The sequence below is a fragment of the Melanostigma gelatinosum genome, assembly GCF_949748355.1.
Source record: "Melanostigma gelatinosum genome assembly, chromosome: 4".
Taxonomy (NCBI): domain Eukaryota; kingdom Metazoa; phylum Chordata; class Actinopteri; order Perciformes; family Zoarcidae; genus Melanostigma; species Melanostigma gelatinosum.
In genome coordinates, this window is record NC_136637.1 from 29,492,254 (window position 1) to 29,514,885 (window position 22,632).

Below are 22,632 nucleotides of genomic sequence, written 5' to 3' on the forward strand. Positions count from 1 at the left end.
TCTTCGCAGGGTTTTGTCATCGAACTACTCTTGACTCTGGAGTCGGGCATTGACACGCTAGCAGACACAGTCAAAAACTACGACCTCCTCACTGCCTTAGCACAGTAAGTCCACTGATAACCTCCTTATGACTCGGTCACATAACCTCCCGACGCATGTAAGTCACAGAAACGACTTGTCCTTTTATTCACAGGACCTCTGCCCGCGATCACCTGTTGGGGCCAAAGTTTGCCACCAACAGGAAAAGCACCGGCCAGCTGAACCTGAGCAGCGGCGGTCTGTTCCATTACGCTCACACTCGCAGCAACTCTCTTCGGGCGAGCCTGATGGGCGAGCAGAAAGCCGACAGACGTCGGAGTAACACCCTGGACATCGCCGACCGGCTCGGCGGCAGCCACGGGAACCTGGCACGCACGCGGAGCTTATCCTCACTAGGTGGCGCCGGGGGTCCAGGAGGGGACGCCATCCCCCCCGTGGACCCTTCGAACCTGATGGCCACCGTGTTCTGGATCGCCGCCTCGCTGCTGGAGTCGGACTACGAGTTCGAGTACCTGCTGGCCCTGCGGCTCCTGAACAAGCTGCTGGGCCAGCTGCCTCTGGACCGCGTCGACAGCAGGGAGCGTCTGGAGAACGTCCAGGCCAAGCTGAAGTGGTACAGCTTCCCCGGGCTGCTGCAGCTCTTCCTGAAGGGCTTCACCTCTGCTTCTACTCAGGAGCTCACCATCCACCTGCTCAGCAAGCTCATCAGCGTCTCCAGACAGACGCTGGTCGACCCTTCACAAGTGGCAGGTAAGTGCAGGACTGAGAATATACATACACCCACTGCTGACTTGATCATGGATTTACCAGTGTTCGGGCTATTGTAGGTAAATTAATCAGAATCAGAATCTGAAACCGTTTATTGCCGTTGTATGTTGAACATACAAGGAATTTGACATGACGGGAGGTGCGTAACATTTAACAACAATCAACAAATTAATACATTAGCAAAATATGGAGCCGGGTGAGGCGCCATATCTCAGAATTCCCCTCTTCATGTGACTCGTTGTGTCCCCTCTCTTCATGTGACTCGTTGCTTCCCCTCTCTTCATGTGACTCGTTGTCCCCTCTCTTCATGTGACTCGTTGTGTCCCCTCTCTTCATGCGACTCGTTGCGTCCCCTCTCTTCATGTGACTCGTTGTCCCCTCTCTTCATGTGACTCGTTGCTTCCCCTCTCTTCATGTGACTCGTTGTCCCCTCTCTTCATGTGACTCGTTGCTTCCCCTCTCTTCGTGTGACTCGTTGTCCCCTCTCTTCATGTGACTCGTTGCGTCCCCTCTCTTCATGTGACTCGTTGTGTCCCCTCTCTTCATGTGACTCGTTGCGTCCCCTCTCTTCATGTGACTCGTTGCGTCCCCTCTCTTCATGTGACTCGTTGTGTCCCCTCTCTTCGTGCGACTCGTTGTGTCCCCTATCTTCGTGCGACTCGTTGCTTCCCCTCTCTTCGTGTGACTCGTTGTCCCCTCTCTTCGTGCGACTCGTTGCGTCCCCTCTCTTCGTGTGACTCGTTGTCCCCTATCTTCGTGCGACTCGTTGCGTCCCCTCTCTTCGTGCGACTCGTTGTGTCCCCTCTCTTCGTGCGACTCGTTGTGTCCCCTCTCTTCGTGCGACTCGTTGCTTCCCCTCTCTTCGTGTGACTCGTTGTCCCCTATCTTCGTGCGACTCGTTGCGTCCCCTCTCTTCGTGCGACTCGTTGTCCCCTCTCTTCGTGTGACTCGTTGCGTCCCCTCTCTTCGTGTGACTCGTTGCGTCCCCTCTCTTCGTGCGACTCGTTGTCCCCTCTCTTCATGTGACTCGTTGTCCCCTCTCTTCGTGCGACTCGTTGTGTCCCCTCTCTTCGTGCGACTCGTTGTGTCCCCTATCTTCGTGCGACTCGTTGCTTCCCCTCTCTTCGTGTGACTCGTTGCTTCCCCTCTCTTCGTGTGACTCGTTGTCCCCTCTCTTCGTGCGACTCGTTGCGTCCCCTCTCTTCGTGCGACTCGTTGCGTCCCCTCTCTTCGTGCGACTCGTTGTCCCCTCTGTTCGTGCGACTCGTTGTCCCCTCTCTTCGTGACTCGTTGCGTCCCCTCTCTTCGTGCGACTCGTTGCGTCCCCTCTCTTCGTGCGACTCGTTGCGTCCCCTCTCTTCGTGCGACTCGTTGCGTCCCCTCTTCGTGCGACTCGTTGTCCCCTCTCTTCGTGCGACTCGTTGTCCCCTCTCTTCATGCGACTCGTTGCGTCCCCTCTCTTCGTGCGACTCGTTGTCCCCTCTCTTCGTGCGACTCGTTGCGTCCCCTCTCTTCGTGTGACTCGTTGCGTCCCCTCTCTTCGTGTGACTCGTTGTCCCCTCTCTTCGTGTGACTCGTTGCGTCCCCTCTCTTCGTGTGACTCGTTGTCCCCTCTCTTCGTGCGACTCGTTGTCCCCTCTCTTCGTGTGACTCGTTGTGTCCCCTCTCTTCGTGTGACTCGTTGTGTCCCCTCTCTTCGTGCGACTCGTTGTCCCCTCTCTTCGTGCGACTCGTTGCGTCCCCTCTCTTCGTGCGACTCGTTGTCCCCTCTCTTCGTGTGACTCGTTGTCCCCTCTCTTCGTGTGACTCGTTGCGTCCCCTCTCTTCATGTGACTGCAGGTTTTCCTCTGAACATCCTGTGCCTCCTACCACATCTGATCCAGCACTTTGACAGCCCGACCCCGTTCTGTAAGGAGACGGCCGACAAGATCGCCAAGCTGTGCGCGGAGGAGAAGTCCGCCACGCTGTCCAACCTGGCCCACATGATGAGCCTGTACAGCGCACACAGCTACTCCCGCGACTGCACCAACTGGATCAACGTGGTCTGTCGCTACCTCCACGACGCCTTCGCCGACATCACCTTGAACCTGGTCACGTATCTGGCTGAGGTAGAACACCATGACGATCAGACTTGTTGTCGTTTAGTAACACAGTGGTAGGATCACACCAGTGTCTCTGTCTCTGTCTCTTAGTTGCTGGAGAAGGGCCTTCCCAGCATGCAGCAGTCCTTGTTGCAGATCATCTACAGCCTGCTGAGTCACATCGACCTATCGGCAGCCCCCGTCAAACAGTTCAACCTGGAGATCATGAAGATCATCGGCAAATATGTTCAGGTGAGCTTTCGCCGCGTTTAAGCAAGTGTTTCTTTTCAGGGCCACTGTATCTGTTTCTATCGTGCGAACAGGCGCAGGAATGCCCTGCTCGGAGTATTTGACCTACTTACAGTGACCTCACAACTCCGCAATATAAGCTTACAAGTGTTGCGCATATTATTTAACATTGAATGAATATATTTTATTTACACTAACGGCTAACCAACAGGAGGAAAGCTAGTAACATTAGCAGCACCGCTAACGGCTAACCAACGGAGGTTCACTACTCGTACATACGTGTTTCTTGTTGTTAATTGATTACATTACTTATTACATTCTGAAATGAGCAGCACCAGGAATCGAACCCGTCTCTGCTGTGGAGAACTTCACCCATGCAACACTTTGGTGCAGTTTGGTACATATGTTCAATAATAATTGATTTGGGGTGTTACAGTTGTGTAACTGAGGTCCCCCCCTCACCCCCCTCACCCACCACCACTGGAATCATTAGGTTAAGAGGCGGAGCTCCCAGGATGATGCTGGTCAACGAGGCCTCTTGTCTAGGAGGTGGCAGTGTTCGCAAACAGACGTTCATTCACAGAAACAAAACTACGACTAAACTACTTGTCTTGGTCAGCGACAACGTGACACTTTTTATTATTTAACTTGTTGGGTTATGAACAGAACCGTGGATTTTGAGAATCATCACCTCTAATAGTTGTTTTTAACTGGATGCAGCCTGGTGTAATATTGTACACTTCCTTTGGTGACGTATTGATTTAAGCTGATTAGGACAATTATTTTTATTATCAATTGATTGTCTGTTCTATAAAATGTTGAAAGATGTTTCCCAAAGCTCAAGATGACGTCCTCGGATGTCTTGTTTTGTCCACGACTCAAATATTAAAGTAGGAAAGAATCTAGAAGATATTGACGTTTGAGAAATTTTAATAATCTGTTATTATATTGCTGATTTAATAGTTAATCCATCAATGGTTGCAGCTGTAAAGCTGATTGCATTCTGTACCGGCTTACTGCCAGTGTTTCATTGTGTTTGTGCGTAGACAGCATCACCCCTGCGTGTGCACTGGTGTGCACTAGGACTTGTATTTGTTTAGGATCCCTTTAAGGTCCCTTGACATTAACGCGGGCCGTACGTTGTAGAACATGGTTCAGAATGCAAATGGCCTCAGAGATTAAGTGGCTGCTGTGGGTCGGGGGTTTGTTTCGGCCTTCAGAGGGGAAAAATACATCACATTCATGAGTATGTCCAGTGTGTCCAGAGACACCTACACAGCCTGCTATCTCACAATGGTCTCATTATGTTGCTGTTGGTTTCTCACAGAGCCCTCATTGGAAGGAGGCTCAGAACATTCTGAAGTTGGTGGTGTCCCGCTCAGCCAGCCTCGTCGTTCCCGACGACGTGCAGCGCTCCTACAGCACCGAGTCGTGCGGCTCTCCAGAAATTGCCTTTACGCGCATATTCAACAACTCTTCGAAGGAGCTGCCCGGCAAAACGCTGGACTTCCACTTTGACATCTCAGAGGTCAGTGTCCTCCCGCTCCAGAGCACTTATTTCAGTGTTTTCACTTTGAGAATATGCTCTGCATTGTGTTATTGCTAACTCGCGTTATTTGACTCTATAGACACCAATCATAGGGCATAAATATGGTGACCAGCGCACTGCGGCGGGCCGGAATGGAAAGCCGCAGGTGATTGCCGTAACGAGGAGTACGTCCTCCACGTCGTCCGGCTCCAACTCAAATGGTCTGGTGCCAGTAAGCTGGAAGAGGCCTCAACTCTCTCAGGTACCTACTCAAACACACGACATCCAACACAAAGTCGAACCAGGAAGAAATAAGATTACATCCAAATGTAGCGGAAACATCTGCAATAGAAAATGCAAATTGATGGTCTGTGTGACTCTAAATGGACCATAATGTACTAAATGAACATCATGCTGTATTGAAGAAGACTTGAAACTAGAGATTGAGACATAAACTCATGTTTACAATGTTTACTGAGGGAATAAATCAAGAGAGAAGTAGAGTCATTTTCTATAGACTTCTATAGAACCAGAGAGAATGCAGCTTCTCTCGGCAGAACCGGAGGTTGCCTCCTGGCGTGGATGAGTTCAGGCTGCAGTACTTGTGTGAAACAGACTTGACTCTTCACTCAGACTTCACTGTGTAGTTCTTATGGACCTGGTGTCGGATGTTGTGCAGATCGTGAAACACTCTGTTTTCTCATCGTGATCATGTGTTTTTGTTACAGAGAAGAACCAGAGAGAGGCTGATGAATGTCCTGTCTTTATGCGGCCCGGAGTCTGGCGTTCCCAAAAATCCATCTGTAAGACTCCTCTCCTACTCTAAAGCCTCTGACAAGGTCTCTGTAAAATCACTGTTGAAGATACCGCTGTTACTGCATTGTCCTTTTTGTTGTTGATTTTGATTTCATTTTTGTTTGAATGTTTTTCAATGGACATACAGCACTTGTATTTTACCTTTTGACAACAAAGAGTCTCTTTACTTCCTTTCTGTGCAGGTGGTGTTCTCATCCAATGAGGATCTGGACTCTGCAGACCAGCAGACCAGTCTCATCCCCACAGTGGAGGAGGAGGCCAGAGAGGAGGAGCTGCAGGGAGAAGACACGGGCAGCGAGCAGCAGTTTGGTGTCTTCAAGGACTTTGACTTCTTAGATGTGGAGCTGGAGGATGCTGAGGTGAGAAATGACTGTGAAAGTGGCACACACGATCTGTGTGTGTGTGTGTGTGTCACTACTGTCACTTTAATGTGTTGTTTGTCCAACTTGTGTCTACATTTCTGTGTTTTGTAACCGTCTTAAGTCTACTAACAACGTATTCCTCCTCTTCTCTTGCCACAAGGAGTTCCAGGTAAGTCTGTGGGCCACGGAGCTCTTTTAGAGACGGAGTTCTCTGCAGTGTCCCCGGTGTCTCTTCGTGGTGTCTCCCTGTTGTCGCCAAATGAAGTTCTTCAGTGCTCTTTGATTTGATATTGTGCCCCCTGTGGTTGTGAACCCTTTTCTTTGGTAGTTTTAGAACATTGCATCATTACCATCCCATTACATGGAGCGAAATCATCTCACCCACTCATGCTTTTATTATTTTGATTGTGGAATGTTGTCGTCTTGTTTTCTTTGTTTTGTGAAATGTTACCCAAACCCTGCTCGTGTGTGTGTGTGCGCACTGCTCCGTCTCACTGGTGTCTTGGTTGTCCCTGCAGGGGGAGAGCATGGACAACTTCAACTGGGGGGTGCGTCGTCGCTCCCTGGAGAGCATGGACAAAGGGGACACGCCGTCTCTGCAGGAGTGCCAGTACGCGGGCAGCACGCCGAGCCTCAACCTCACCAACCACGAGGACACGGACGAATCGTCCGAGGAGGAGGTACTGAGCGCTAGCCAGATTCTCACCCGCTCTGGCCTTGTAAGTCTCACTCTAGTTAGGGTCCCCCCCCCCCCCCAATCCAACCCACCATGCTCCTCACACGGCCCGCTGGCATGGTGTGTGCGTGTGTGTGTGTGCGTACTGAGCTGGACCTGGGCCTCGATGCTTGCTTCTGCGCTGGTGGTGGTAGACGCCCCCCCCCCCCCCTTCAAACCTCAGCCCCTCTTCCTCTGACTCCTAGCTTAATGCTACATTATTCTACTGCCAGCTTAATGCTACATTATTCTACTGCTAGCTTAATGCTACATTATTCTACTGCTAGCTTAATGCTACATTATTCTACTGCTAGCTTAATGCTACATTATTCTACTGCTAGCTTAATGCTACATTATTCTACTGCTAGCTTAATGCTACATTATTCTACTGCTAGCTTAATGCTACATTATTCTACTGCTAGCTTAATGCTGCATTATTCTACTGCTAGCTTAATGCTACATTATTCTACTGCTAGCTTAATGCTACATTATTCTACTGCTAGCTTAATGCTACATTATTCTACTGCTAGCTTAATGCTACATTATTCTACTGCTAGCTTAATGCTACATTATTCTACTGCTAGCTTAATGCTACATTATTCTACTGCTAGCTTAATGCTACATTATTCTGTCTCATAGTTGCTTCTGATTTTTCCCGATAGGTAAGTACAGTTTAGGAATATATTGGTTGAGCTCGGCGGTAACTCACTGATGATTGATGAGGAGACATATTTAGACTTCAATGTAACTCGAGTATCAAATATGACAAGAATTCAGTCCAGCAGCATGTTCCTCTGCATTGTTTGGGCCGCCTGTCTCCAACTCTTCTTCGCTTTTACGTTTCTTTGCAAAGCTGCCAATAATAGTAACACCATTAATAGACATGCTTTACAGTCTGATGGGGCTGTCCTCTCACTCTCTTCTTCTGCTCTTCCTGATCTCGGTAGTGCACGGTGAGAGAATGAGCTTTTTGCCTCGAGAGGATTTTTTCTGTACTGCTGGACCAGCATGCAGCATTGACACGTGTTTAAACTAAGAGGTTATTGTAATATGTAATTACTTTTGTTGATCTTGGCATGATCTCTTTTGCCTGAAGCGATTTTAAAGTGTAGAATCAACTGAATGGAAGACTAAAATGACTAAATGTTGTGCTCTGCTTGAAACAGAATCATATTATAATTTCATCTGTACTGCAAATAACAAGCAACACAAACCATAACTGATGGAAAACATTTGGACCTGCAAGTGAAATACTTATTAATGCAAAAGTGATTGAAGATAACAAACATATAATGTCTGGTTTTAAGTGCGCGATTGATTCTAAACGCATCATCAACTCTCTCGTATCTGATATTAAAAGCTCCTTTTTATATTAACACGTCAAGCCGAGCACATGGTCTCGGTGTGTTGCATCCCACAGCGAGGTCACGTCACGCGTTCAACATGTTCCAGTGCGTTGAGGTTCAGGAAAGAATCGATCTGAGCTTGGTGGCAGAATGCTACATAATAATTTGGGCTGTACCTAATGTCATCTTTTACATTCAAGGCTTCTATTGAGGTTCTTGAATGAAGCTTCAAATGTCTGTTTTCAGATTCTACGATATCATAACTCTAAAAAATAGATTTCTTGTTATTGTTGTTTATATTATTTATGGTGCTGTTAGATTGCTGTCTGCCGCCGTCAACATTTAGTTTTTAACGGCTAAACACGAATATATAAACATATATAGCAGAATATTTTGCTATATATGTACATACATCTTTTTCCATAAATGTTGACTTTGTGACTTAATGCTCCGGTAATTATTAAGTCATTAAAAATGTTTGGATCACGTGAGTCAGAAGCAAACGCAGCCTCCACCGGAATATAATGATGCAGAAAGTAAAACACTCATAATATTAAAGTAGCCTGATCTTTATTTCACACTGAACAGAAATATTGTGTTTGAACACAATGGAGAGAATTATGACCATGTTATGAATGAAGCTTCAGACTCGTTGGTACAGCCCTCATTTTAAGATAGAATCCATACAAACATGTTTTAGATGTAGTCTCTGTGTGGCCCTGATGGCATCTTTGGCCCTTAGTGTACTTTTTAATAATAACGGTTCCCATCACGTAACACAACCGGTTGTTTGTATGTTTTTCTCTCCTCCAGCTCAACAGCGACTCTGCCACCGACGACACGGCGTCCAACCACGTGGACTCCCTGCATCCGCCTCAGGAGTCGTCCAGCGGCGCTCTGACCGAGGAGGCCTCCGCCCCGCCCTCCCTGCCCCCCCTCCGCTCCCTCCCTCGACTGGATAGCCCCAGTTTGGAGATGCCCCAGTCAGACAGCACCAGCAGCCAGCTGCCTGAGGTGCGATTAATCGGGTGGAGCAAAAAATCGTGGCGCTCGGGTGCTTTCTAGCTCGCCTTTAATTTTTCTTCTTCTTCTATCTGTTTGACCTTTATCTGCTTTTGCGGTACTTCTTGGCTCGCCTGTCGTTGACACAGAGGATCAGCCGCCTCAGGTTGTGACGGCGTTAAAGTGCTGGTTCTGTTCCCGTGTCTGCCTGCTCTGACTCCTCCTACCGCCGCTTGCTTTGTTGCTTTGCTCTGGGTGATGGGGGTGCTGAAGGCTAGCTCTTGCTCCTTTTTTAAATGGTTTATGTGGTTTAATGCTCGTGTGGTGGGGCTTTGCTTGCTTGATGTGATTTGGGGGGAAGAGATGGAAACCAAAGCTCACCTCAGGTTAGCTGTCACTGCTCACCTTTAATAACAGCCGCTGACCATTCCAACTAAATCCTCCGTTAAACACTTGGACTCCAGCTCCTTTATCTGCGGCAGAAGCATGTGTGAGTATAACAATGCAGTTAACTGAAAACCAATTCAACCCTTTTTCTATTTGCTACCATATTAACATGCCAGAGCATGTCCTGTGATGAGCAGCTTTGCTATCCACTGCTACTGACGTTTATCACTGATACTAACAATGGTGAGTATGTCACGTGGTCTGATTTGCATTTGCAGAATTTAAGTCAGTTTTTTATCCTTTAAATATAGAGATGAGAGGAGTAGAGTCACGATTCAGTGCTACAGAGAGAAGAAACAAACGCAGAATAGATTTATTTTCATTTGTTTTAAACCGATAGTTGAACAAGTGTCAAAGACCAACAGCAGCTCTGGCTGGGCCTTGAGGTGGCGTTCTGTCCTCTGGCATCTTTGGTCAAACGTTGATATTTTCATTCTAAGAAGAAGGAAAGTTTCTCACACTTTTGTATAACATCTGTACAAACACTTTCCCAAAAGGCAGCAGGTCTCATTAAAGCCCCGAGCACACGGCGCCGCTAGAACCGCTTGTTGTCCTTTGGTACGGTGCGCTCCGTTATATTGAAAGTATTCTCAACCTTTAAGCTCCAGGCCCGAACTCGCACCGCTTGTCAATGTCACAAATGGCCCAGGTAGCCAATCCGAGGCGGGCTTTACCACTGACTTCCTGTTTTAATGCCGGTAGATTGGGCTGAACGGACATTGATCATCTCCTCAATCAACAGCAGAGCAACAAGAAGAGCTCGATGTCTGCATTTAATCCATTTCAACCTCGGCACAGCTAGAAGTTCCCCTTTACATGCATCGATCTACACGCAGTTTATTCTGAGGTCACTGGACCGTAAATAAATTACCGTCACCGTTTCAGCCCTAATAGGGTGAAGAGAACAGTCTGAGCTCGTACGTAGTTATTGTAATCAGGCGGTCCTTCCCCTCAGTGACGATGCTTTTATACGCAGAACTGAAAGCAACTTTCTAGGAACTCAATCCAGCAAACGGTCTCAAGATCATCGCAAGGACATCTCCCCATCACGGGCCGGCTCTTAGTGTAATGAGCCCGAGATAAAACCATCAATACTCTCCAGGAGGACCACCACCCTCTTCTAAAAGCTTTCTGTGATATAGCTGCTGCCTCTGACGTACTGGCCGTCTGTTAAATAACAAGAACGGAAGACGGGAGAAAAACAAGCGCTCTTAATTAGAACCCTTCTCTGTGCTGTCTGACAACAAATCCGACCTCCGTGTTTACTTCACATCTGATGTGATCAAATCTAAATATGGATTTTTAAACGGTTCCGTCTCTGACTGATTGCTGCTGTTTGGATTTGTTTTGTCATAATTAGGATCCTTCGTTTATGTAGTTGTGTAGTGCCGGTCATACATCCGTCCACTCAGATGTAAACGGCACAATCTGGTTTATCTGCTCTCACTCGCTGTCGGTTCACCACGTTTTTAATGTCATTTGAGTGATCTATTGATATCGGCTTCCGTTTATGGATTCTTTTCCTTTTCTGTAATTTCTCACGAGGGACGTGAGCTCATAGAGCGACGTAAAGAGATCTCTGAGGAAGTGAATCTGGTAAAAAGCGCTGACTTTAGAATCCGTCTTGTACAGTTGAAGCTAACGTGTGTCCTTAAGTGTCGGCTGTAGAAGTCAAGCTGTTACAGAGGCGCCGCCATTAGTCTGAGTTCTCAGAGGGATGTCAAGAGGCATGGATATGGAGGACTGAAGCTGCTTTATGATGAATGACTCAAGAGAGAAAGAAAGGAATAAATGAATAAATAAAGGCCTCAGCTGTCAAATAAATGGGAAAATTCATTTGAAAATGAATAAATATGCTCAGAAATAGAAAATTGTATTAATAAAATGAAGATTAAGATGCACCCATTGATTCCTAATGGGACAGAAACAATATGAATAATAACAAAATAAAAATAAATGAATACAAAAAAGTAATTTCTTGAGTAAATATTCACATTATATATATTTCTGTGCATATTTATTTATTTTCAAATTAACCTGCACAAGTATTTGATAATTTAAGCTTTTATTTCTACATTCGTTTCCTTTTTATTTTATTTGTTGAATGATTTTTTATGTATTTATTTGTTTATTATAACGTCAGCTTTAGTCCTCCATACAGGACAACCAGCCCATCTCCCTGTTTAATATTTAATGTAGTGTTTTATGTAAAGCTGCTCCTGAGCGCCCCCTTCTGGCTTGTTTTACAGGATGCTGTGAGCGTGACGGCAGCGGACGACCTGAGCAGCAGTGTGAGTGAGGACACGGGGTTCTGCAGCGCCCCCCCTCTGCCCTCTGACCCGTCAGAGCTGTGTGACCTCCCAGACTCTCAGGACCCTCACCATGCTCAGGAACCGCAGGACACCCAGGACCCTCGGGAAGACCTGGATCCAGCCCCCCCTCCCCCGCCGGCCATAGACACTCCGCCGGGGTCCCTTTGTGATGAGGACTCCCAAACGGTCCTCCCCCTAGCGCTGCCCTTGCCCATGCCACCAGAGACTAAGCCAGACCCAGATCCAGACCCAGACCCAGACAGCACCTGTGGCTCTGGGTGGGAGGAGGACGTGACGCAGGCCCTGAAGGAGCTGGATGACCGCTGTGAGGAAGAGGAAGCCGACTTCTCTGGCATGTCCAGGTGAGTCTGGATCAAGACCGCCCCACATGGATTCTCTGTAAAACATGGTTTTACAGAGAATCTAAAAAGATGCACCTCATGATTACCTCCATCATCTTAAAGCTGTAACCTAAAGGACACATTCATAACGCCACCAAAACCACATGTGACCCGAGTTTATGCTCGTTTTGTTGATGATAAATGGAACATCACCATTAACTTAAGAGTTACTCTGTAAAACAGTTCAAATGAGAGGGAACAAACAAAAAGCTCACGATGAACTCGACGGACAAGAACATCTTGTCCAGTGATGATTCATTGACATCAGAAGAATCTTTTTACATTTTTACAAGACATAACATCAGGCTTATGAACGTCACATATTTAATGAGTGAGGCGATTCCTCCAGCTGACATTTAAACACACAACGTGTAATTTGCTGCCCGAGGGTTTCTCTCAATTAACAACAATAACATGCAGTTTGTTGATGTGGCGAAGCAGCGCGGGATCATGGGAGTTGTTGTCTTCATCCTTCAGTGTTCATGGATCAGTTGTTTTTCACCACAGAGGTCTCCTCGTCTCCAAAACAAACAGACCCGCTGATTAAAACCTCAGCTTCACGTTAAACATCAGTGTTTCTCTGACGCTAACGTTAGCGCAGCTCTCTTACTCTGATAACTTAAGATTCCGACGTCTAAAATCCTTAATTCGGTTAAAATATAGACGGCAAGATCTAAAAAATGTGGCTTAAAACTGGATTAAAAAGTCACTTTATGACAGACAACCACAACGCTGACGCTGCATAACGAGGACATGACGTCATTAACATGTATAATTCCTGATTTCTCAGGTTTTAAATTTGTTGGAAACATTTGGGGTGAGTGCACAACTCAACCACGTCTAAAACACAGGTGTTGTTGTTTTTAGACATTTTAATGTGGAAAAAACCTTTTAAAGAAAGCAACACTCCTACGAAGCAGTACAGCTCACATGTGTTAAGTTTTAATTGAAGAGACGAGCGTTTACATTCTAATTTTCAATGTTTTTATTGTGATAAAAGGTGGTATCAGTCGGTTTAACAATAGTTTGGGTTAGGCTGCTTTAGTTCTATAATTTCTTCCCTGGCATGGCTCCCCATGTGGGCCGGACCGGGGTTGGCTGTCCACATTTAATCATTCCCTCCTCAAGGTGGGCCAATTCTGGCTGGAGGTCGGCTGCGAGTTTTGAAATTACACCGAGCAGACACACACGCACACACACACACACACACACACACACACAGCCGCTCACTTAGCCTCTTACTAGCATTCACTACTGTACTCAAGGTCCTTCACGTAGCTAAGCCACGCATGATTCATAGGCAGGCGTGTTGGTGCGGTGCACTCTGAAAGCAGCGTGGCTTCACTGTTGTGTTTTCTGTGTGAGAGGATTTATGTGCGCGTGGAAGAGAGAGAGAGCGAGCAAGACAAAAAAAACAACTCTCCAACGTTCTACCTGCTGTGAATGTTGGCTGCCAGCTTTTGCAAAAGTGTGTGTGTGTGTGTGCCGATGCCTAGCTGGTGTCGAGCTCCCTGTGTGGGATGGGTGTGCAGTGCGCCAGTGCTGTTAGCAGTTGCAGCAGAGACGAGCCGCAGACGAGGGGAGAGAGTTAAAGGAGAGCGAGACAAGAGAAGCGATTGTTGGGGTGAGGATGAGGACAGAGGCCGTGTCCGCTACAGCGCTCGGCAGCGCCGGCTTTAGATACTTATATTCTGTCTGCTTCTTCAGGCTGTTTGGTCCGACAGGCCTGTGAGTATCTGTGTGTGTGTGTGGCAGAGACGGGGATGTTTGCATGATGCTAAAATGCTAATAGCTCGTATGTTGTTGTTGTGCTCGAGCACTGCAGTAGATTAGAGCTCTCAAAATACTGCAGCAAAATCTGCAGTGAGGGAGGCAGAGATGCAGCGACGTAAGGGTTGTTTACCAGCAGCAGAGCGAGGATGTGTGTGTGTGTGTGTGTGTGTGTGTTTACATTTGTCCATCAGTAAAAACAGACTGAGGAGTGTGTGACGCGTCGGATTGTTGCTCATTGGCCCTCCGTGTGTGTGTTCCAGTCAGGATGAAGGTGACGCAGACTGCTTCCCAGAGATCCAGGCCTCCCCCCCCCCTTCGCCCTTCCTCTCCGCCATCCTGGCAGCGTTCCAGCCAGTCGCCTGTGACAATGAGGAGGACGCCTGGCGTTGCCATGTTAACCAGATGCTATCAGACTCAGACGGCTCCTCTGCTGTTTACACGTTCCACGTGTTCTCCAGACTCTTTCAGGTGAACGGCCCTCTGAGAAGCTGCAGGGCTGCACTTTGTCTCGTGAGCGTTCTGAGCAATGTAACCTTTTATTCCACGTCCTTTGCTTTACACAGAGCATGCAGAGGAAGTTTGGCTCCATTACGCACTCGTCTGTTCGCTTTCTCGGGGAGCGGCTCCAGCGAATGGGCAACCAGTTCCTCAGCTCCCTGGAAGTCATGACGTCTCGCTCACAGTGCCCCACCGTGCTGCTGGATGCAGAGACGGTGAGGCTGCTCTGCATTCATTTAGATTTAAAGAAAACGAGCTGAAGTATAACGTTTGCAGTAACATATTATTATTAAAGATAGTGCTGCATGTTATGCATATTCCTCAATGTGTGCGTCTGTCGCGTCCCGTGTGTGTACCGGGTGCTGTGGTGGGTTAATGTGTGTGGTGTCCTGTCTTGCTGTTTGTAGCTGGTCTCTTGTGGACTGTTGGAGACTCTGAAGTTTAGTGTGCTGGAGTTGCAGGAACACCTGGATACCTACAACGCCAAGAGAGAAGCAGCAGAACTTGTAAGTCGCCGCGCTCGCCGAATCTACTTTTCCAATTCTCTTTGAACCTTCGTCCCTCAGGACTCGTTGCCTCACGTCCACTCCGTGGTTCTTAAGACCGCCTCAGCTGCAGTTTCAGTTGCTGTGTCAGGATATAGATATAGATATAGACTGTCTCACAATAGCCTTTCATCTCTAGAGAGATGGACTTAGGAAGCTTGTGTAAATTGCCCTTTATCCCTGTGCCATCGCACCATGGAAGTACCAAGAGGACATGGAGACAAATAGCTGATGCGGTACGAGATAAGCCCCTCCCTGTCTCGTCAGCGGTGCAGACATTGTGCTGGGTACGAGTAGATTTAGCAGCCGTTAGTGTCGGCATCACTAGTGCCGTCCTCCTGCTGAAGGGATGAAAATAACCCCCCACGCTCCTAAATCAGTTATGGGAGGCCGAGGCCGGAGAAGCTGTGAGGGGGGAGGAGGAACGAAGAGGGGGGAGGAACGAAGAGGGGGGAGGAGAATGACGAGAAGAGAGATGAGATCGCAGAGCGGTTCTGGGATGCAGGGACGCAAATTGAATGAGACTGCAACGGTCCCTGGAGGGCCAGATCTGATCCCGTCCTCTGGAACAGGCCTTCTTTAATTCGCTAAGTGCAACACTCTCATTAGATCTCCCTCCTGACCGACCTTCATTATATACCTACACAAATGTAGATGCGGCGGGAGGAAGAGAAAACAAAGCTCTTGTGTTGCCTCTGTTTTATCTTCCTCTCTCTTCCTTATGAATGTTTTTCTCTTGTCTCTTTACCCATTCCTGTCCTCACAACCCTGTAGTGGCTGGAGAACTGCAGGAAAACATTTGGGGACAAAGACGGCAACCAGAGACACGACACTCACGCCCAGGTAGGGACGAGCACTTCCTCGTTTGATGGTGTGTCAATCAATATGACTTCCTAGAATCCCGTCAATTGTTAAAGGACAAGGGATCCGTGTCCAGTGAGGTCTTGAGGTCCATCCGAGATCAGAATGTTTTTTTGTGTCTGCTACAGCATCAGTACCTGCTGTGAGAAACGGAGATCGATTAGTTTTAAAACCCCGGTTTTAAACGATCTCCGTATCGTGTGGCTGTAGCCTCAGAACAGCAACCAGACCAGCTTTCCTCCTCAAGTCTCCTTCCATTCGAACTCACAAACAGGAAGCCAGCATCTTGTCCTGCTCGTTGAATGAACATTCAGAAGGACAAAGTGCACCGCGAACGTTAGTTTGCAGGCAAGACGGCATATTAGCTGCTGAGGTGCTGCCCACTAAACAGCATGTGAACTCACCTGCATGTCGGTCCGGTTGGATGCTGGCGTGGTTCTGTCTGTTCAACACTAACACGCCGTCTCACGTGACGTGAAGGCTGCTGGCTGCTGTCAATCAAACACGAGGAGGAGGAGCTTCTTACACTTACTAAAATACTTTTTTATTTTCTTCCAATGAATGAAACAAACATGACATCATGTCGGACTACAAAGGGAATGACTCAACTTTAAAGGATAATGCTGCTCGGCCTTTTTGTCTTGTACATTTCTTCTGCTTGGCTTTATAATATACAGGTTTTTAATCATCATGTTTAATGTCAATCTGTGCGATAAACATATTACGAAAGACAAGATATTACACTCGGGGATTGTTCGAGGGCATCAGTAGAAAACTGAGCTTCAACATAAAAGCTTTATTAACTTTGTTCAATTAAAGAATGTTGGAAATCATTTTCCTTTTTTGGTCAACAAGCATTTTGTTTTATTTTATCGGTTTACTGAAAGCAGCTGAACTGAGTACACTTACATCTTATAAAATAAACTAAAATCTGTTTATTTTATGCAAGTACTCGCTATTTATAAATGTCATTCTGACGTAAAGCTCGAGCTTCTTGCAGAGATCTGTGGATTCACGCTCACAGCTTCCCTCTCAGCTCGCTGTAGTGAGACCGTTACACAGCGGAGGCGTGACGAGTGCAAAATATAACGGCACGAAAATGCAAAATACTTCCAAAATACTCCCTTGTGAATATTTTGCATTAAAACGTTTCATAGCGGCAGCGAAGCAAATGTGCAAAAGTTGTAGCACTTTTTCAAAATAAGGTTTGAATAGATTCTTGCAGGTATAAGTCCAACCACCAGCGTCTGATATTTTATTGAGTTTCCTTTTCTTAAAATGTTTTCAGTGAATTTGAGTTTCCTCTCGTGGAAAGTTAGTGTATATGTCTAGGGCTTTTATTGTGAAAGGCAAGGACTTAAGGAGTGGATCCACAGACTTTATATGAGAAGTGGTTGTAGTCATCGTGACGTCACTCATTGGTTTGTGGGCTGATGTCATGAAGCCTGGAGTTGGGCGATTTTTGCCTTCGCCGTCTTGTTTTTTTCCCGATGAATGGACGTCACCATATTTAGACTGAGGAGAGACTTGAAACTAGAGACTGAGACCATAAACTCATGTTTACAGTGTTTCCTGAGGGAATACATCAAGAGAGAAGTAGAGTCATTTTCTCACAGACAAATGAGAAATAAACCGCGATAGAAATATTCTGACGCACGTATTAGTCTGTGTGAAGGCCTTTAGGTTGAAGCTGATGCTTTCAGTCACAGAAGCACGTTCTCCTTCCTGTAGCCTCCAAAACGTCTCCCCCCCCCCCCCCCCCCCCCCTCACACATCCTGTTATTCAGCCCTTCAGAATAAAGGTCCCTCACCTGTACCCGGTGAAGATGACAAACCTCCGCTCTTTAGCCCGTCAGGTCACTGTGTCTCAGCTGCCATGTTAAAGCGCACTAATTCTTGATCTTTCTCTCCTTCTGTTTTGTTTGTTGTTGTTGTTGTTGTTGTTGTTGTTGTTGTTGTTTGTGTGTGTGTGTGTGTCTGTGTGTGACCTGCTCTCCTTCTTGCTTAGCAAATGGAAAATCTAGCAGTAAGTGGTTCTCATATTATAGACTCTTAATAATAATAACATGACATCCGGACCCCCACTGACCTCTGTGCCTCTGTTGATCGGTCATGTAACCCGGCTCCCCCATCCTCTCAGTTCACCGGTATCCTGCACGGCAACACGTGCGTCTTCCTTCTGTAGCATCAAACCGCTCTGTGCTGCACACTGATTGTGTCTGCAGATAGATGAAGATACCTCGACGATTTCATTATCGATGGAGAGATCATAGTGACTGCGTCTACATGAGCACTAATATTCCACTGTTATTCCTAATATGACACGAGTCATGTGAGCGGCATATTCAGAATATAAGACGACAATCGAGTCAATCGTCAGCTGATAGTAAAACTGGAGAAGAGAGGAAGGAAAAGGAGAAACGCACCTACGGTACTTTAAAACATCATGAAAGAGGTTTAACTTAAAGTTACTGTGAGGAGCTTTTACCTGGTCCTGAACCAGTCTCAGTGTAGTCCTGATCCTCTATATGAACCAGTCTCAGTGTAGTCCTGGTCCTCTACAGACCTCCATCAGCACAGAGACCATCAGAGAGAAGATGGTCTGTTTCTATAGAGTTATTCTTGATGCTCGTCATCGGAGCCACCGGGTCAGATTCTGGTGAAACCAGATGAACTCATGCAGGTTCACCAGAACCTCCTCCAGCTCAGACTCCAGCAGAGACCGGTCCACCGTGGACAGACCCAGATCCTCCAGCAGAGACCGGTCCACCGTGGACAGACCCAGATCCTCCAGCAGAGACCGGTCCACCGTGGACAGACCCAGATCCTCCAGCAGAGACCGGTCCACCGTGGACTGACCCAGATCCTCCAGCAGAGACCGGTCCACCGTGGACAGACCCAGATCCTCCAGCAGAGACCGGTCCACCGTGGACAGACCCAGATCCTCCAGCAGAGACCGGTCCACCGTGGACTGACCCAGATCCTCCAGCAGAGACCGGTCCACCGTGGACTGACCCAGATCCGGCTTTACCCGCAGCCTTGGACCTGCAGTCGGAGCTCCGGAGGGAGGAGGAGAGCTCAGCTCCCGGCAGCAGCAGCAGCGGGAAGGGAGGCACGGGAGAACCAGAACCAGGACTGAGAGGAGCAGACTGTCAGACCTGCTGCAGTAGAATGAGAGGTTTTCTAAAGAGACTTGCGACCACTTTAGTCCTCAGGGAGCAACAGGATCGAGTTCCTTGCAGTAACTTTAAAGTGATATGAAGGCCGGAGGACGTGTCACGTGAATCTGAATATGCACGGCTGCATGTAAACGGGAATATTGGTGGAATATTGATTTTAAACGTTGTCGTTGTTACTTTTCATTTTGCATGTGTATCGTTCATCCCCATACCTGTTCAGATCACGTTTATTGATCCCCCTCCATGTTGTCCTGGATTAGGGTCTGACCTCTCAGTAATCACAGTTGAGATCTCAGGACCAGTCGTAGTTGTAGACTCACCTCTCGCTCCACGACCCCGACCGGATGGCCTCGTTAACCCTTTCATCTCCTCCCACGTCTCTAACCCAGGATACCAATCCGTCTAATCACACGACCATCGGAGCGATCTCAAGTGTCGAGCTCGACCGCCACGTGACTCTGCGTTGTGTTTCTGTCTCTGTAGGAGCTGGAGTTGTGTCGCAGGCTCTATAAGCTGCACTTCCAGCTGCTGCTGCTCTTCCAGGCCTACTGTAAGCTCATCAGCAGGGTGGACACCATCAAGAGGGAGGCAGAGGTGAGAACAAAACATGCCCGAAGTGCACTTTTACATTTCGTTGGAGTTCTTTCTCATCTCCTTTGTGAGAGAATCAAGAACAGACTAATTACATTTTATTACATCGTGCTGTCAGAGCGCCGTCTTCCACATATTGTCATTAAAGGCATTGACATTAACATTATACTTAACATAGATTGGCTGTAAGTTTTATTGTTAAATACAAGCAGAGCTGGTTTGTCTTTTAGCTACAGAATATTTAAAGAGACAGTACTGAACTCTGACTCTGGAGAAGAACCTCGTACAAACACGACTGTCCCTTTAAGACGGTCGATTCCTGCGTCTTGCTGGAGCTTTAATTAGATTTGTGCCGATGAAATTAAATCATTTCTAATGTGGAGCGATGGGGTCGGTGCTTCCAGGTAATGCGTCGTGGAGGTTTATCTTGCACGCGTGCGCTGTAATATGCAGTGCAATGAGATTAACGTCTGCATGTCTTCTGTTTCTCAGGTGACCAACATGTCTGAAGAACTGTCCATCCTAGAGAGCTGCCTGAAGGAGGCAGAGACAGGAAGTGACGGTCAGCAGGACGTGTGCATGTCGGACTCTCCTCAGACCAACACGGAGACGGCCATCCAGTCTCTGATCGAGACTCTGAGAGCCAGAGACTTCAGCGCTGCTCTCACACAAGTCAAAGTCTTCAGGTAAGAACAACACTTCTGACTCCAATCAACGACTCCACCAAACAATTCTCTGTAAACTCATATTTATGGACTACTTCATTACCTGTATAAAGAAGAAAGTCAAGTATTAAATATGATATCAAGAAACTAAGGTTGAATATCCTCTGAACTATTTTCATTTGGCTGCAAAATATTTACTCAAATGTAGATTTTTCACATGCGCCTCTTGCTGGCTTCAGTATAAACCGACCTTAAGAGCACGACATCCTTCCTCCGCAGGTCTCTGTGGCCCAACGACATCTTCGGCAACGAGACGGACGACGCGGTCCAGACCCTGCTGCACATCTACTTCCGCCACCAGACGCTGGGCCAGACGGGCTGCCTGGCCGTGGTGGGTCCCAGCAGGGACCTCTCTCAGGCCAGCGGCCGCCTCACGGAGCTCAACCTGCAGATCCGAGAGGCTCTGAGTCGGGCTCAGGCCTGCCAGACCACCACCGTGGTCAGCACTGGACTGTGAGAGCTGGTGGTCCTGGACTAGACTGGACTAACATTACCCCCCCCGCTCTACACAGACCTCACCTCAGCTGTAGAGAGAGGGTAGACAGCGAGGGGCTCCAGAGACTCCACCTAAAGGGCTAACGGATGAGTGGGGATGACTGACTCTTAATATATATTATTACGTATGAATGCTTTCAGCGAACGTCTTCTCCCGGACGAAGCCAACGTGCAAAATTCAGTTGCAATAAGTCGTGTGGTGGTTTTGTGGGAGAGGACGCAGCGGGACGAGAACTTTTCTTTTAGTTTCTTTTAGTTTCTTTTTTGCTGGATTGAACCTGATGGTCCGTCACACCGACCTCCTCCTCGGGGGGGGGGGGGGGGGGGTATAGCAGCATGTAAACCGGTCGTATGTGGGAGGACACGCCCACAAGAGAAAGAAAATAAAAAATCTTGTTTAAGAAGTTTTCAACAGCATGCTTGAAAGAGGAAAAGAGAAAAAGCACTGCAAGAATATTTTTTTGAGAAATGTATTTTTTATTAGCGCTAACATCCTAGGTTGTAAAATGTTAGGATATGTAACATTGTAGCCCTGTGGGACACGTTTCAAGCCTTTCAGGGAGTGTAAAAAGAGAAATATATATAAATCTGTTGATTGATCTCTGCGCAAAAAACAAACTCACTCTTTAACCAAATAAGTAGCTGCCTTTAGAGAGAGTGTGTGGTTCTACACCACACACACATAGACTGGCTACAAGTCATTATGGAAACATAACTTATTTTACTCTGTATATATTTTAGAAAATGTATAGTGTAAAACCAGTATTCCCCCCGTTGTACTTTTGTGTAATGCACTGTTCATCCGCGTAGGATGTCTGTATAAAGCTCACGTGATGAGAGAGAAGAGTCTTTGATGATCCGCTCCGCCTTCCTCATCCAGTCACACGTTCCCAAAGGCTGCCTCGGTTTGGTTGTGGGGGGGGGCACCGCACCAATCAAACCAAGTCGTATGCGTTCCTTTTTCCTCCACTGTGATCCGCTTCAACCCTCACGAAGAGGACTGACGTTTTTTTTTTTTTGATGACGTTGCAAAGCAGCCCCTCCTATTTTATAGTTTTGTCTTTGGGGGGGGGGGGGGGGGGTAGTGTGGTGGTTGAAGCGTTGCCTCCTCGTGCTGCTGTGACTCATCATCTGAAGGCTTTCTGGAGATCTGGTCATGGCACATTGTAACACGTCACTGTACTCATTCCTCAGCTTTGTTTCCCTGCTTGTCTGGTACATTTTGAATGCTGTTCTTAATTATTTAATGAATATATTATTTACCTGGAAGATGTTTTAATGTAGAGGTGCATTATACATTTCTTTTTTGGTTGTTTTTTTTTCTTCACTCACATACCAGCCTTCTCTCTGGATAAATAAAAAACTAATACAGTCTGAGCTTGGTCTTAAATTCAAAGTGCTTTCTTCTGGAAGGTTTGGGAATAAGATGAACCGCCACTAAATTAAGATGCACGTGTTCAGGATCTCACATCGTCACATTTTAAACTGTTCAGTTATTGTGATATTGAGACCCCTCCAGGTGATATGCATCCACAATCACCAATCTCAACATTCAAAGTTTCATCTGGTTCCAAACATGCATCTCAACAAAGTATTTAAAAATCTTTTTCAAAACCGTACTTCGCCGTTAAATCTTAAAGTTCTCCATTTCCTGAAAAGTCTTAAATATTTAGTTCAGTTTCCCACCCCCTCTTTAATTGATATAATATTCCATATCTTAAATGCTCCTCTGGGTCCATAACAGGATGTTGAAGGCCCACTAAACCCACCAGTGAGATCAGAGTCCCAGGCGCTCCATTAATTAGACGTCGTGCCTTCAGTACAGGAACCAGGCACGACGTCTTCCACAGCACCGGGACTTCCTCCCGGTGCTGTGGAAGACGTCGTGCCTGGTTCCTG

The 22,632-nt window shown here is 47.2% G+C and overlaps 1 protein-coding gene across 4 annotated transcripts in view; it reads left to right on the forward strand.

Annotated features, from left to right (window-relative positions):
• The window catches only part of fryl (furry homolog, like), a 63,711-nt gene extending 41,894 nt beyond the window's left edge, over positions 1–21,817 (forward strand). For 2 of the 4 annotated variants that reach the window (XM_079267919.1, XM_079267920.1), the window contains 18 exons: positions 10–104; positions 194–789; positions 2,647–2,915; positions 3,000–3,140; positions 4,465–4,665; positions 4,766–4,927; positions 5,394–5,468; positions 5,664–5,840; positions 6,362–6,562; positions 8,718–8,918; positions 11,603–12,027; positions 14,100–14,307; positions 14,403–14,552; positions 14,745–14,843; positions 15,657–15,725; positions 19,406–19,516; positions 20,006–20,199; positions 20,458–21,817. In XM_079267919.1, the coding sequence (XP_079124045.1) occupies positions 10–104; positions 194–789; positions 2,647–2,915; positions 3,000–3,140; positions 4,465–4,665; positions 4,766–4,927; positions 5,394–5,468; positions 5,664–5,840; positions 6,362–6,562; positions 8,718–8,918; positions 11,603–12,027; positions 14,100–14,307; positions 14,403–14,552; positions 14,745–14,843; positions 15,657–15,725; positions 19,406–19,516; positions 20,006–20,199; positions 20,458–20,695 (3,612 nt within the window). In that variant the 3' untranslated portion in view covers positions 20,696–21,817. Of the gene's footprint in view, positions 1–9; positions 105–193; positions 790–2,646; positions 2,916–2,999; positions 3,141–4,464; positions 4,666–4,765; positions 4,928–5,393; positions 5,505–5,663; positions 5,841–6,361; positions 6,563–8,717; positions 8,919–11,602; positions 12,028–14,099; positions 14,308–14,402; positions 14,553–14,744; positions 14,844–15,656; positions 15,726–17,751; positions 17,770–19,405; positions 19,517–20,005; positions 20,200–20,457 lie in introns of all 4 variants that reach the window. The other 2 variants (XM_079267917.1, XM_079267918.1) reach the window with 2 other exon arrangements.
• The last annotated feature ends 815 nt before the right edge of the window (positions 21,818–22,632 follow it).